The sequence below is a fragment of the Plectropomus leopardus genome, chromosome 16, assembly GCF_026936395.1.
Source record: "Plectropomus leopardus strain MGB_pleo_1.0 chromosome 16, ASM2693639v1, whole genome shotgun sequence".
Taxonomy (NCBI): Eukaryota; Metazoa; Chordata; class Actinopteri; order Perciformes; family Serranidae; genus Plectropomus; species Plectropomus leopardus.
In genome coordinates this window covers 17,319,798-17,333,530 of record NC_142191.1, presented here as the reverse complement: position 1 = coordinate 17,333,530, position 13,733 = coordinate 17,319,798, and the positions used below count along the sequence as shown (strand labels likewise).

General features: G+C 38.5%; 1 protein-coding gene across 1 annotated transcript in view; it reads right to left on the bottom strand.

The window, feature by feature from the left end:
* Positions 1-569: 569 nt before the first annotated feature.
* The window catches only part of ppp2r5a (protein phosphatase 2, regulatory subunit B', alpha isoform), a 56,073-nt gene continuing 42,909 nt past the window's right edge, over positions 570-13,733 (bottom strand). The window contains exons 5-13 of the mRNA XM_042502869.2: positions 11,047-11,177; positions 10,196-10,255; positions 8,385-8,493; positions 7,944-7,997; positions 7,713-7,763; positions 7,512-7,631; positions 5,945-6,072; positions 5,527-5,628; positions 570-4,582 (exon numbers count right to left, since the gene is read on the bottom strand). Coding sequence (XP_042358803.2) covers positions 4,330-4,582; positions 5,527-5,628; positions 5,945-6,072; positions 7,512-7,631; positions 7,713-7,763; positions 7,944-7,997; positions 8,385-8,493; positions 10,196-10,255; positions 11,047-11,177 — 1,008 coding nt within the window. The 3' untranslated portion in view covers positions 570-4,329. The remainder of the gene's footprint in view (positions 4,583-5,526; positions 5,629-5,944; positions 6,073-7,511; positions 7,632-7,712; positions 7,764-7,943; positions 7,998-8,384; positions 8,494-10,195; positions 10,256-11,046; positions 11,178-13,733) is intronic.

Sequence of the window (13,733 nt, the reverse complement as noted above, 5' to 3'; positions counted from 1 at the left end):
AAAAAAAAGCAAAAATATCTAATGACTATGAAAAACTATATAACTAATAATTATAATTAGATATTTAAAATTACAATACAGATTAAATTACTATAATTATTTATATTTAGTCATTTCTGTTTTTGTTGTTACTTTTGCTACTTTCTTTTTTTTTTGCCAATTTTAGGTCATTTTCTTGTAACGTTTTACAATTTATTTTTGCAATTTTTTGGGCCAGTTCTTGTTAAGTTGCTTTTTGCCTTCTTTCCATGTTTTTCAAAGAAATCAAGCCAATTTGCTCAAAGGCTTTTCAAAGCCTTAAATTCTTTTACTTTTACTTTTTTTACTTTTACTCAGGTAATATCCAAATTGGTGACTTTAACTTCGACTAAAGTCACGTTCTGGTAATAAATCTGTACTTTTTCTCATGTGTGGCTCCTCAGGTACTTTACCGCTCACTGGAACTGTAGCTCAACGCTGCTCACACAAACTGCACCATCTGTTGACCTTCAGGATGTACTACAGTTCAACAAACTCCAGCGAGAGAGAAAAGCAAAAAGAAAAAAAAAAAGGACACGCACACTTTTGAGTAGAAAGATAAAGTAGACTTTATTTGATGGTGAAACCTAAATAAGATCTGCGATTACAAAACAGGTTCCCCACGCAGTTTTTTAACGCCACAGAGGTTGGAATGCTGTACTGACAGAAAGGCATCAGAAAAGACTGGACCTAGAAATATGAACTTAGAAGAAGAGCAGACACTCTGGGTTCAGAGGGAACACCATTCAATTGAAAAAAAAAAGTCACAAGTCGTTCCTATGATCTACGGCAGTCAGATTAAGTTTATCAACACCTTTATCAACTCCCTACGTCAGAAACTAAAAGCAAACATGAGGTTATACAGTCTGGAGATACAGGGAGTGAACAGGCATTGATGGTAAAGATTACTTTGATTTTCTGAAGTTTACTTGATATCACTACTTCATCATGAACCTTTTTTGGATATAAAAACTCACAATACACAAAATCATCCTGTTGTGCATTGGAAAATACCAGATAAGACGCGTAAAGTCTTTGCTTTTCAGCTTTGACAGAGACCCATTTATGTTCCTAAGCACTGACTGCACCTTCCTGGACCACAGAAACAATATACTGTACAGAAAGTCTTAAACTGAGTGGCATTTCCCTTTAAGTAGCCTCCAAACTAACATATACACATATACACACTCAACAAATATACACTCAAGCACATTCTGCATCCCATCATAATCCATCTGCAAAATGAAACATTCAAAAATATTTGCCTTGTCAATAAAAATATAGCACTGTAGGTTTCATACGTTTTTATTTCTTAATCTACGACTTCTAATGAAAGTCTGAAATTTTGGGATAAACACTTATTTGCTCTCTTGTCTAGAATTAGAGGAGAAATTTGATATCACTCCTATGTCTCTATAAAGCTACATGTAGCAGCCTCTTAGCTTAGCTTTGTATAAAAACTGGAAACTGGGGGAACAGCCAGCCTGGCTCCGTCCAAAAATATTAAAATACTCCTGACAGCAGCGCTGAAGCTCACTGGAACATGTTTTAATTCAGTTGTTTAATCAGCACAAACACCCACGTGTGCGTAACATCTCCCAAAAAGGCAAAATTTATTTTTTGCAGTACCTTAGTAACTAGTCCGAAAACCTGGAAATCTGTTAGTATTTCAGCACCTCCACTCAAATTCAATGTTTTTTTTGAATGGGTTTTTGGTTGGAAGCCTTAAATAAGGTCTGTGATTAACTCAAGCTAAAGAGACTTTCACTTTTGTTCTACAAAATGCATCAGTAAATACTCCACTGTGAACTGTGAAGCTTTTATGTGTCTTAAAAAAGGCGGTTGCTAACAAGTAGCTAAATGAGACTACAGAACGTCATCGCGCTGAACACGACTTCACAGCCTCGTTGTGGTGGCAGCGTTAAGTCGTGTGAAGTCATTTGTTAAGATTATCTTGCTGAACAAAATGTTAAAGTATCATTAACATTTGTTAACCACAGAGCTTTCTTTTTTCTGCAATGATCCAAAATCCAATGGAAAAATCTCAGACTTTTTTAAGAGGGAACCAGGACGACGTTAACTTCCATGTCGGACTACAGAAAAACGTCATCCCTGGGGCACTATGGATCTGCCTTGTAGCGGCACACTGTTTAAGGCTGAGGTGAGACAATACAATATGCTCCTGTTATCTGGTTAAAGCAAGAGTAATGCCTTTAAAAACACTGCACAACGGTTTGTAATACTCACAGACAGGATTTTACAACTCTTAAAGGAAAAATAAAAACTATTTTTATCTTTGGTCATGACGATTGCGAGGTAATCTACCAGGAATGTGTGTTTGCATAACTATCCGTCGGTGAGCGTCTGTCACCCTAGTTTTTACGGTGTGTCCTGTATCGTTGGCATGAATCTGCTCTTGGCAGCTATTTTCATTGTTGAATCAGCAATTCAGCTCAGAGCTCGAGAAAAGAAACAAAAGTGAGGACTGCAAATAAACGGCTGAGACCAAAATAAACATTTTATATTATGTAAGATTATTTTTTGGCCATTGGGCTCTTAAGCAGAAACGGTGTATAATTGTTTATAATGATCAATATGCTTTGTTCTTTCGACAACCGATTGGGTCGTCAATGTGCTAACTGACCACCTACAGCGTTCATACAAGGTGCTTGAGGTGCTTGAATTTGACACTAAGAAATGTATGTCTTGGAATACCTTCAAAATCAAACATTTGTTAACTTGGTCCTCAAAAAAGTACTTGAATATAACTGAATGGAGAACAGAATGAAAATGTATTTTTTAACATATTGGATAATTGTTTTAAACTAGGAGGCAAATAACGGCCAAGGTTGCAATTATTTGCTAATGCCATATTAGCTGTAATTGGTTGATTAACTCCAGAAAATAGTCGGCGCCAGTGTGTTTTGTTACCCTGCTCAACGGAGCAGCGTCAGCCATTAGCACGATTTATGAGCTGTAATTCGGCAGTAAATAAGCAGTACTTAATTAATAATAAATTGATTTTAGGTCGCACATCTGCTCCATTTACGAATTTGCGCAATTTTCTTGCAATGTGTGGTTTCGGAGCAAACAATTTCATCGTGGAAATAAAAATACGTGCTTAAAAGTCCTTAAATTTGAGTTGCCCATCTGTATGAATCCTGCTAACTACTGTTTTGAATCCTTCTTTTCACGCAGGCGCAGAACGTGCTAGTTGGCGGTTGGCTGTAGTCTTTGGGGTGTGTTCAAGTAGAGGCCACATTGGGTTGGTGTGTTTGGCACTTTGGTCAAAGCAATGCTCGCTGTTTCCCTCTGTCTCCAGTATTTACGCTAAGCTAATTCAGCCACCTGCTGGCTGTAGCTTCCTGGTCACCATGATAGCATCAGTTATGTCATCTGACCTCTAACTCTCAAGAAAGCTGCGATCTCCCAAAATTTCTAACAATTCCTTTACTTCCAGTCAGGCTACAAAATATATCATTCTTTCATTTCATTTTCTCGATACTTTAGTGTAATCTTATAAATGCAGGTGCTGCGACTATTAGCTTCATTCAGATAAAAATATTAACCAACACCTGAAACTGAGAAAATACTCTCACAAATATGACATCCACCCTTATTGAGAATAAGTTTTAAGTTCATAGTCCCAACTAAAGTCATGTAGAGAGATATCAGTCCATATCTGGGATTATTAATCTTTAGGGTTTGTCTTGTTGTTGTTTTTTTTTGGCCATGCTTTTCCAGCTCTCTGACTGTCCAGTAGCTTCTTCTGCTCCTGATAACAGTCCTTTTCTACACATTAATGGACACAAAATATTTAACTATGGATCTGGTCCCGTCTGCCCCCAAATATTCCCAAAGTCCGCAGTTCCCTTCTTCCATAAGGTTTGCACCCAAGTGTTGGCAGCAACAAGGAAAAGCACATTAAAAAATAGACATCTTTAAATAGCTAATCAGCTTGTCTAAGTGCAGCACAATCGGAAACATTAAATTCAAGTCATTATTCTCCCCTCCCATGTATCATACAACGAATATAACAAATCATTTTCAGTTAAGAAACTAAATGTGAAAGGATAAATCTTTGATCAGACAAATAAACAAGATACTGCAGCCACACTGTAACATCCAAAAATAGTCTTAAGTTGAATTTTTTTTTTTTTCTGCCAAAGAAATGCTGGCATTCTAAATAGATTTAATATACTGTTGAGGTGTAATTTGTGTTTTTGTTTTGTTTCTGTCACCGTAAATCCTCTCCTGACAGTCCTGAACACGATGTCAAACTGTTACGGAATAAAAAACTGACATCCAGTGTCATTTGGCACATGGTGTGCTCTCACTGGCTGCCACGCTGACGTCAGGATCTTTGTTGTCTGTGGTGACAGCTGCAGCCTCGAAGCTCTTGTCCTGGTTGTCATTATTATTATTACTATTGTTGTTGTTGTTGTTGTTGTTCTGGACGATCGGGAGCCCGTGGCTGTTGTTCTGGACCAGATTGGTATTGCTGAGCCTCAACTCGTCCAGCTTCTTCCACAGCTCGTCCCGCTCCTGCTCCTTCTTCTTCTCCCTGGGAGGAAAACAACAACAGAAATAGTAAATAACACAAGTGCTGTCCTTTTCTTAAGATTTTGTCATGTTTCCAATGCAAACATTGTAGCCCTATTTCAGAGTGAAATAAGCAGCATTTTCTTTAAAGCAACTGCTGACTAGAGGCCCTTATGAGTCCAAAATGTTGTACAAGACATGAAAAAACAAACCTCTGGAAAACTAAGGCTAAATTTAAACATTTTTATAAATTAATGGTTTTTATGATAGGGAGACTGGGAATGGTTGTACCACTGTATTGTACCCGCAAACTTTACCGTAATAACTTAATGCATTATTGTAGCATAACTGTCAGAACTGAGGACAGAGACGAGCACCACAGCGCTCTCCAAGGTTGGTTTGTGTGTGTGTGTGTGTGTGTGTGTGTGTGTGTGTGTGTGTGTGTGTGTGTGTGTGTGTGCCTGAACTACGTCATGCAGCATTTATGTAAGCTAATAACAACTTGCTCATAATGCTGCTTTGCCAATTTATGTCCCAACCGCCTGATCATGATTACCATTATGATCATGATTACCATTACAATAACCGACGTGATCGGAGTATTCATGTAGTGTTTTGCTTTAAAACACCATAAAAAAACATGATGTAATCAATTCTTTAAAACGTTATAAATTATAAGAATATTATTCTAATATATAAATTCTATAATATTACAAATCTGTAGAATTGAGGAAAATGCAACAACTAATTTTTTTGCACAAACATGTCAGCACAGCGTCTGCTTAGGAGTGCTCTTCTATGTGTGCAGATTCTGCACTGATTGATTCTGTCAGGCAGAAGTGAGTGTTTTTGATGGAGTTTTCATTATAAACTGTTTTTTTTTCCACTGAAATTGGCCTGTAGGTGTCACTTTGTAATACAAGAGGGTTCAATCTAATATACAGTCCATGTAACTGTGTTACTCACCGTTGCCGGTCTGCTTTATAGGAGGAAGTCAACTCATCAAACAGCGTGCAGTTCATCTCCATCAGCGTCTTCAGCACATTGTAGACCAGAGCTACGATTGTCCTACAACACGACAGAGATACCCGGTATGAAACACAACACACACTCATGTACTCAGAACATCAAGGTTTTAAATGATAGTTCAGGATTTTCGAAGCTGTATGAGATATTTATGCATAGCTGATGTATTAGATACAGTAGATGGCGGTTAGTGTGCTACCTGTTTACAGAAACAGACGGGACTCGCACACCAAAAGACATTACGATGCTGTAGACGGCGGTTTATATCAAAATGTATTTTAGCTACTTTAACAAAGAACTACTGAAAACTTAAATAGTCAGACAGCCCCGCTGACACAAACATCTCAACAATACTTACGGGTTCCAGTGCTCTTTGGAGATTCTGTACAGGCTACCGAACATGATGGGAAGGACCTTGTCGATGTTCTCCTCGATGAGGCTGAGGATGTACTCGTTATTCCAGAAGTACAGCGCCCGCTCTGCTACCTGCAAAGACAGAGACAGAAACTACTTTAATGGTATTAGCCTCTTTTTTTCATGATTAAGGAGACCTTAATGGAGGACAGATAAACATATGGCTGGGTACCAAACTTTACTCTTTTATAGCACTGACCAAATTGCTTCAATACGATCAAGGTTTGAAAAATGCCTTGTGATTTGGTACTAAATTTCTGTATCTAAGGAGTTCATCTTATCAGCATCAGTGAGCCAATAAGCAACTCATTCTTGTACCACGATCTAACAATGCTGGGGATTGGCTCTCTAAAATAACACATCTTAAGAGGCAACAAAGAAAAACACCAGGGTTTCACAGACATTCATCTATTTGTGCTAAAAGCTGCTAAAATAAAAATTTGATATTTTCATACAGACATTGACATCTTAAATGCTACAACGTATTTAGCATTAGGGGTCGAACGATACCAGTTTTTCAGGGCCAATACCAATTATTAGTAGTTAATGACACCGAAAACCAATAATTGGAATCGATATGCATATTACAATAAAAATGAAAATCTTCTGTCAAAATTTATAATTTGGAATATTACAAACTCCAACACAAAACTTGCCTTTAGCATTTATATAAAAACTGAAAAGTTCAACTTCATAACGGTTCCTCCCATGCTGACACTTCCTTTTAACTTTTTATTATATAATTTTATCAGCGATCATTAAAATAGAAAAACAACACTGATAATCCATAAAATGTCAAATATCAGCCCCAGTCATTAGCCAGGTCAATAATCTGTCCATCCCTATCAAATACACCCTTCTGTAATAAATCAGCAGTCATATTTATTTTTAATTGCATAGTGTAAATTTATAGGAACTGCTGCAAAACAAAAACAAGCAACTTGAACACATCTGAGTGATAAACAACAAGATCTCAAGAAAAGAAAAAGAAATGTCATCAATGACTCTGAGGAATACGTTTTTTTGCAGGCCGAGGCTATTATTTATTTGTTTTTTTACGTATTTATTTACTGATTCTTTTTTTTTTTTAAATGGTAAAATTATAATAAAGGCTAGAAAACTCTGGTAAACAGCAGCACAGGTCAAATAAAAGTGATAAAAATGCAGAGGAGAACATTTAACAGGAGTAGGCCTTTAATTTTCTGCATGGTTTCCAAATAATAACGACAGCTCCTTTTTCCTGCCGAAGTTGCTGCTGTAGCTAAACGCGTCACCCTGACTGAGGGAGCGAAGGTGAGTGGGTAGGATGGGTTTGGGAATGGCCCTTAGAGTTGTTGACAAATACATTCATAAACACTTTCATCAGTTTTTAACTACATTATGGCGTCCTGTGAGACATTAATCAAAAGGCATACTTTCATGTCTGAAGAGGGTTATGGGCGAAGGACAAATACAAATGTTGTACAGTCATTTAAACTGTATGTTTCCATACGTTTGTGTCATAAGCTTACCTGGAAGTGTGGATTGGCCACACATCGAGAGATCTGTTTGAACAGCGGCTCCTGAATTTTCTTGAATTGCGTTGGCTCAATGACATCCAAAATCTCCTCAATTTCACCCAGGAACATCACCTGATTAAACATGAGGTGCAGAATCAACGTTAAAGATCTGACAACTGAGATAAGCGCAAAGTTTTATGATAGACAAAATACCTCTTTCTGGCTGCAGGTTTTAGGCCAAAACTTCAGCAGCCCGCGGATCACCTGCGAGGAGAAGATGACAGAGAATTTCGTGAGAATTTTTCCCTAATGTCAAAAAACCCTTAACAGTCTGTTTTTGAGTAGGTGGATTGCTGGCACCCACTGCACATTTCTCTGCAGTGTAGACTAATTTAGTGCTCGAGGCTTTGTGCTTTGAGTGGGAGGGATGATAAAAATAAGTACCGGCTCAGTGAGTGTAGGATCTTTCTCCAGGAACTGGACCACACAGTAGGCCAGCTGAGGGACACATAAGAAAAACAGTAAAAGTTCACAGTTTCTAAAAAAAAGCATCGGACAAATGAAGCATAGAACATCATCAGAAAAGATGTTTCTTGTTAAATATGTTTTAGAGTGAAACCCTCTGACTCATGCGCTTTTCCACTGTGCTAACTGTGAGAAAAATAAGAGAAACAGTCATTGTAACTGAAACAGGTGCATTTACACTTGCCAGCCACCAGGAAGTGCTATAGTACAGAAAGTACATTATGACAGGGCTTAATATGTTACATATACACTCTATTTTCTATGCAGCTTAATGATAAAAAATAAGATTACGTTGCAGGATATGCAGCCAAAGTTAACACAAGTCATATAATAGAATTACTATTAAACAGTTTCTTCTACCTGTGCATGGAAAAGGGCCAGTCCTTTAGCTGTGTGCAGCGGGATGAGCACCTTTATGAGGAACTGCTTGTGTTCTGCCTTCAGAGGCAACGCAAACCCATTGATGATACTATAAACAGAAAAACAGCACAGCAGTGTTAGATCACGGTGCAGAGAGACAAAACCCCAACCTGGACTGTTTACAGTAAAGTTTTGACAGGATAAAGATTTTATTTACTGATGGTTCCAGTTTTTTTTTAATTCACCTTGATTTAAAAATGTCAAAAAATGTCAGTATTGCCAAATACAAAAAGGACAGAAAGGAAGGACCAAAAGCCAATGGCTAGAAGTTTGACTTTCTAAAATGCATCCAGTATTTTACAACCTCATGTGCTCACCATCTATTGAATGAATAATGAGGAAGTCTTAAAAGGGGGCATGTTTAGGTGCTTTAATGTTCAAGAAACACTTTATTTTCCTCCGTCTGTCTGTGTTGGATCACCCAGTCTGCTCTGACTGGTCAGCACATCCAGGTCTTATGCATGTGTGCGCGCTCTGCACCTCATTGCAGTGCGGTAAACGCCCCTGATATGTTGACTGGGCAAACTGGGGGCATATTTTATCATTTGTCATCATCAGATAATTTATATCACATTTAATAAACATTTTATGTCAATACATTTTCGGTGTGTTTTCCTGACCGTTTAGCTCACGACGCACGGAAAAATTTTTTAGATGCTCAGACTATTATTGCAGATGGCGAACTGACCAGGGCACTGCCTCCAGTGTCAACAGCCCAATCAGTTTACATGTGCGTCGAAAGGAAGCAGGCAGCACCTCATGAAAAATCGGCATGCTTAATGTAGAACTGTATCTTCAATGTTGGAGGCCCCTTAGTCGACTGAGATCAGTCTTTGGTGCAAGCAGCAACTGAGGCTCTGTGATAACTTTATTTTCTCTGTTGTACTTAGAAGTGGTGAATTTACAGCTCACAGCAGCTTAATACACTACAGTCTGATATCTAGTGTCAGCAAGAAAGCACTTTTGCGATCCGTTGTTGGCGCTGTAAACTTGCTTACCATATTAAAAGATACCGCCGAGATTCCACTGAGCACATTCAAACTTTAATATGTGAAAAAAAGGATGGTTAAATATTTGTATTGAACTGCTGAATCTGATTCGACGGACATAATTCTGAGTCAGGTACGGCCTTAGCCTCGTAGCGCTTCTAAGTCCAGTCTGAACCTGGCGTTACAGAGTATAGTTGCAATTTCTGCCATGAAAAATCACCAATAAAAACTGGACTGAACTGGGCCTGTTCAAGCATGAATAAGGAAAATTAACAGCTTCAGCAACCAAATCCACAGGTGTCCCGGACTTAAGCATGTGGCTACATGTAGCAGTGTAGGCTACATAATGTAAACACTTGCAGTGGTGTGCCTGGAGCTGATGACAGCTGATGTCAGCCTGTCTTAAAAGCCAAAAAGTACATCGGAGTATTCGGGATGATCTGAAGCCTAAGGTTTTTCATCATATGGATTACTTTTACAAATGTTTAAGCCATTATTTGAAATTTTTGGCCACATTTGAAATGAACATCACACATTGCAACTTAACATATATGGCAGAAAATAAGGAAAAACATAAAAGGGCCCCCCTCAACACACTCAGCATTTAAAGCCAGAGAATATTACCGTTATACACTGCTATTTTTTCATTCTTGTGTAGCAACAGGAGACTACAACTTGCATTTCAATGCGCGACCCAACTGTGTTGTGTAATGACAGTAAATTAACCTTAATGGATATGAATGACTAAATGTTATTACTCACCTTCCCAGGATTTCTAGCAGCTCAGCAACACCGTTGAAGTGCTCCGTTTCATAGATGAACCTGCAACAGAAATTATGAAACACATGAACCCATCAGAGCACACTAATCAAAACAACTGATCCAGGCGTCTAACAATACCGTGTTCTTTTTCAAATATTATCACTCTTGCTGATTTGGGAGTTGAGTCTTATAAACACAGTTTCACTGGGGTCCAGTGAGTCTTGCACATGCAGATTATAAACTCAGTTACAGCCTTTATGTGAAGTTTAAGTGAGTTGTGCCAAAAAGAGCAGTGGGTTGCCATAAAAGTAGAGCCTGTACAGGAAACAGTGATTATTTGTCTTAATCAACAAACAAATGCAATTTTTTGTTTGATGAATCCCGTTTAAACATCTAATCAAGAATAAATATATTTAGATGGAGCCCTCAAACTGACATTTCTTATGCAACTTAATGATCCATACATCATTTCTCCTCCTCCTCCTCTGTAACCCGTTTCCATCTGCTGTGCAGCCGTGGTATGTGCAGACAGAGCCTGACAACTGTGGCACTATTTTTAGTCTCAGCGGCAGATGGTCAAAGTGGTTGCACCCGTTTTGCCACCTTGCCTGTTGGAAACGACTTCAAGTGCCCCCTGTTTCAAGCAGCTAAAATCCATTGTCACGCAGCAACAGGAGCCGAAGGAATATCTGAGGCCCCCATCTGAAGGAGGCAAGGGTGAATCTGTTTGTGCTTACGAAATGCAATGATGAGCACAGCAAATTGGGGGGAAAAAAGGAAAAAGACCCCCTCATCATGACTGTGTGCATGTTTTCCCGTCGTACTTGCTGTCTTTTGCACATTTCTCTTACCTTAAGAAAATATTGTTGATCTGCTTCCTGATGAAAGCCCGCAACCCCAGGAACTTTCCATAAATCCGATGCAGGATGGTCTTCAGGAAGTCCCTCTCCCTCGGGTCCTCGCTGTCAAAAAGCTCCAGGAGCTGAAAGAACAAACACACCATACCTTAGTTTTCAGTCCTGATTGATTTCAAAGAGTTTTCAGTGACTTGATAATACAATCTTTGATCATGTTTCCACTCTCGGTGTGTGACGGTATATACCATGCAAGAGTTAAATGTGTCCAGCGGTAGAGATTACATCTCTCCTTGGCTCTGCCTTCCCCATTCTCCTTCTCACTTTTCTATTTACCTTCTTTCTTACTTTTCTGTCCATCTAATCTTAACTCCTACATACTAAATCACAGTTATGCAACTTATACTCAGTACTCATATGTATATGTACTATATGTTACACATTTCTGTCTGTGTTCTACATTTGTGTAATCTCACTCTGTATGCTTTGAGCATGTTATTGTTTACTTTTTTGTCGAATTTTCGATTTGTAATTCTTTGTATGTAGTCTAACTCACCTCTGCTTATGTTGCTCACTGCTGATTTTGGACGTGCACTCTCCACTACTATTATTATTGTTCATATTTCTATCATTTTTGATAGTAATTAGTGTTATTATTGTTGTTGCTGTATATCTCTTCCTCTCTCCCCGTCTATGTTTCATTTTGTCATAGGGATTACTGTAATTTTATGTTGATCTGTTCTGTACACACGTCCGTCCTGGTAGAGGGATACTGGGATGTCATATGCTGTAAAGCCCTCTGTGGCTAACTGTGATTTGTGATATTGGACTTTATGCACCAAAGTAAAATTGAAATTGAATTGAAATTAATATTTGTTCAGCCCGTCAGGGCACGATTTGTGATTGCGATACAATAAACTTAAACTTGAGGAATCTATAAGGCACCTTGGGTTGCCTTCAGTTATGAAATGTGCCATATATTTCAATTTGCCTTGCCTTGGTCAGACATGGAGGAAAGTGAAGTTATAAATACAGAAACCTGTAACACTTATTTTGTTTTTAATTCAAGTTTAGTCTTGTGTGAGACAGATGTTTTTTTTTTGTGAGGAAGTTGCAAATAAAAGACGAAAATAACAGTAAATGGTCAATGGACACTCATATAGCACCTTTCTAATCTTCCGACTACTCAAAGCTCTTTTACACTGAGGAGTCACATTCACCCATTCACACATTCACACACTGGTGACCATACAAGGTGGCACCTGAGGCTCAGTTTAGGCATTCACATGCACTGAAATTTGGAGCTCAGTGTCTTGCCCATGGACACACTGGCCACTTTAATACTACCTGTTCAAGGCAAGTATATTGCATCGTTATGCTGTCTCGCCGTGTTGTATATAACGTACGACCGCGGAATGGATTGAGTTGTCTCACCCTTAAACTGCGAGGTAGTTATAGTGCAAAATGGTCTCTGTGATATAAAATTACAAACCAATCTACTATGATAGAAGACTTTGGCCACATTGCCCAACCCTGGTCTTCATGTTTCTATGCTGTAATTAATTTGCTATCACTAAGCTTTTGACTGAACGGGATGAACAATTTATTTTTGTACCATTTTAAATAGTTCCTACCCATATTTTGGGTTTCTGTGGTAAATGCTGATTGCGACCCATAGGGAAAAGGTTTTCTTTATTTTCTGATGCGCTGCTCTGATTAATGTAAAGTAAACAGATGGTGTGATCAGTCAGTCACCTGCTGAGCTGGAGGCACATTGTGACACATCTCGTCTCATAATCAGTGTAGTTACAGTATGTGGCCTTTGCTATGTGATGTTCTGTACCATTTTCCCTGAGGCTTAATAAGCCAGCTCTATAAAACGCTGTGGGTTACTCTGATACTATTATTGAAATACTGCTGGGCGCTGTAATGATTTATAGTGAAATTACTTTTCTCTGTATTGCTCACCTCTGGGCTAACAGTGAAGAGGACCAGAAGACAAGAACCAGCAAACTGTGGAGGATTTTTTTTTTTACCACGCTTAACGAATTCATTGTGCTCGCTGTAAGGCAGCAATTTGTGCAAATAAGTGTAAATAATGAAGTCATATGTTACCAGCAGGGTCTTGTATAACAAATATACAGTATGAGTGTCCGAATGCTCTGTACATACATCTGAAATCTCTGGTGTTTAACAGCTATTTGCAGCAACATATGATGAGTCATCATTACAATACTGTGGAGGGCAGCTGAGCCGGTGCCACCGAGTTTAAATGTTTTCAGGCTCAAATTGGCTTCAGAGTATGGTACTTATCTTCCACTTGCATGTCATCAGCACCTTGGTGACAGGCCTGACAGTCTATTTTTAAACCTCCACGAATGGTTTTCATCATGCACACATGTTCTTCTTCTGCAAAGCACATTTATTCAGCTGCACATAAAAAACACTAGGAGTTAAATGGTGCAAAACACGAGTTTCTAGGTTGCAACTGAAATAATGTAGCAACAGCAGGTTTCCTAATGGTAATCTCTATAAACATATATCTGTGTATGTATAGTGTATCTGTAGGCACAACAGGATTTTGGTATTGGAAGCATTCTGGTTTCTATTTGTAGTCTGAGTAGTATTGCCAGATCGTGTTTGAGCTGCTGGAAACACTGTGAAAAGACAATTAATGATATCAT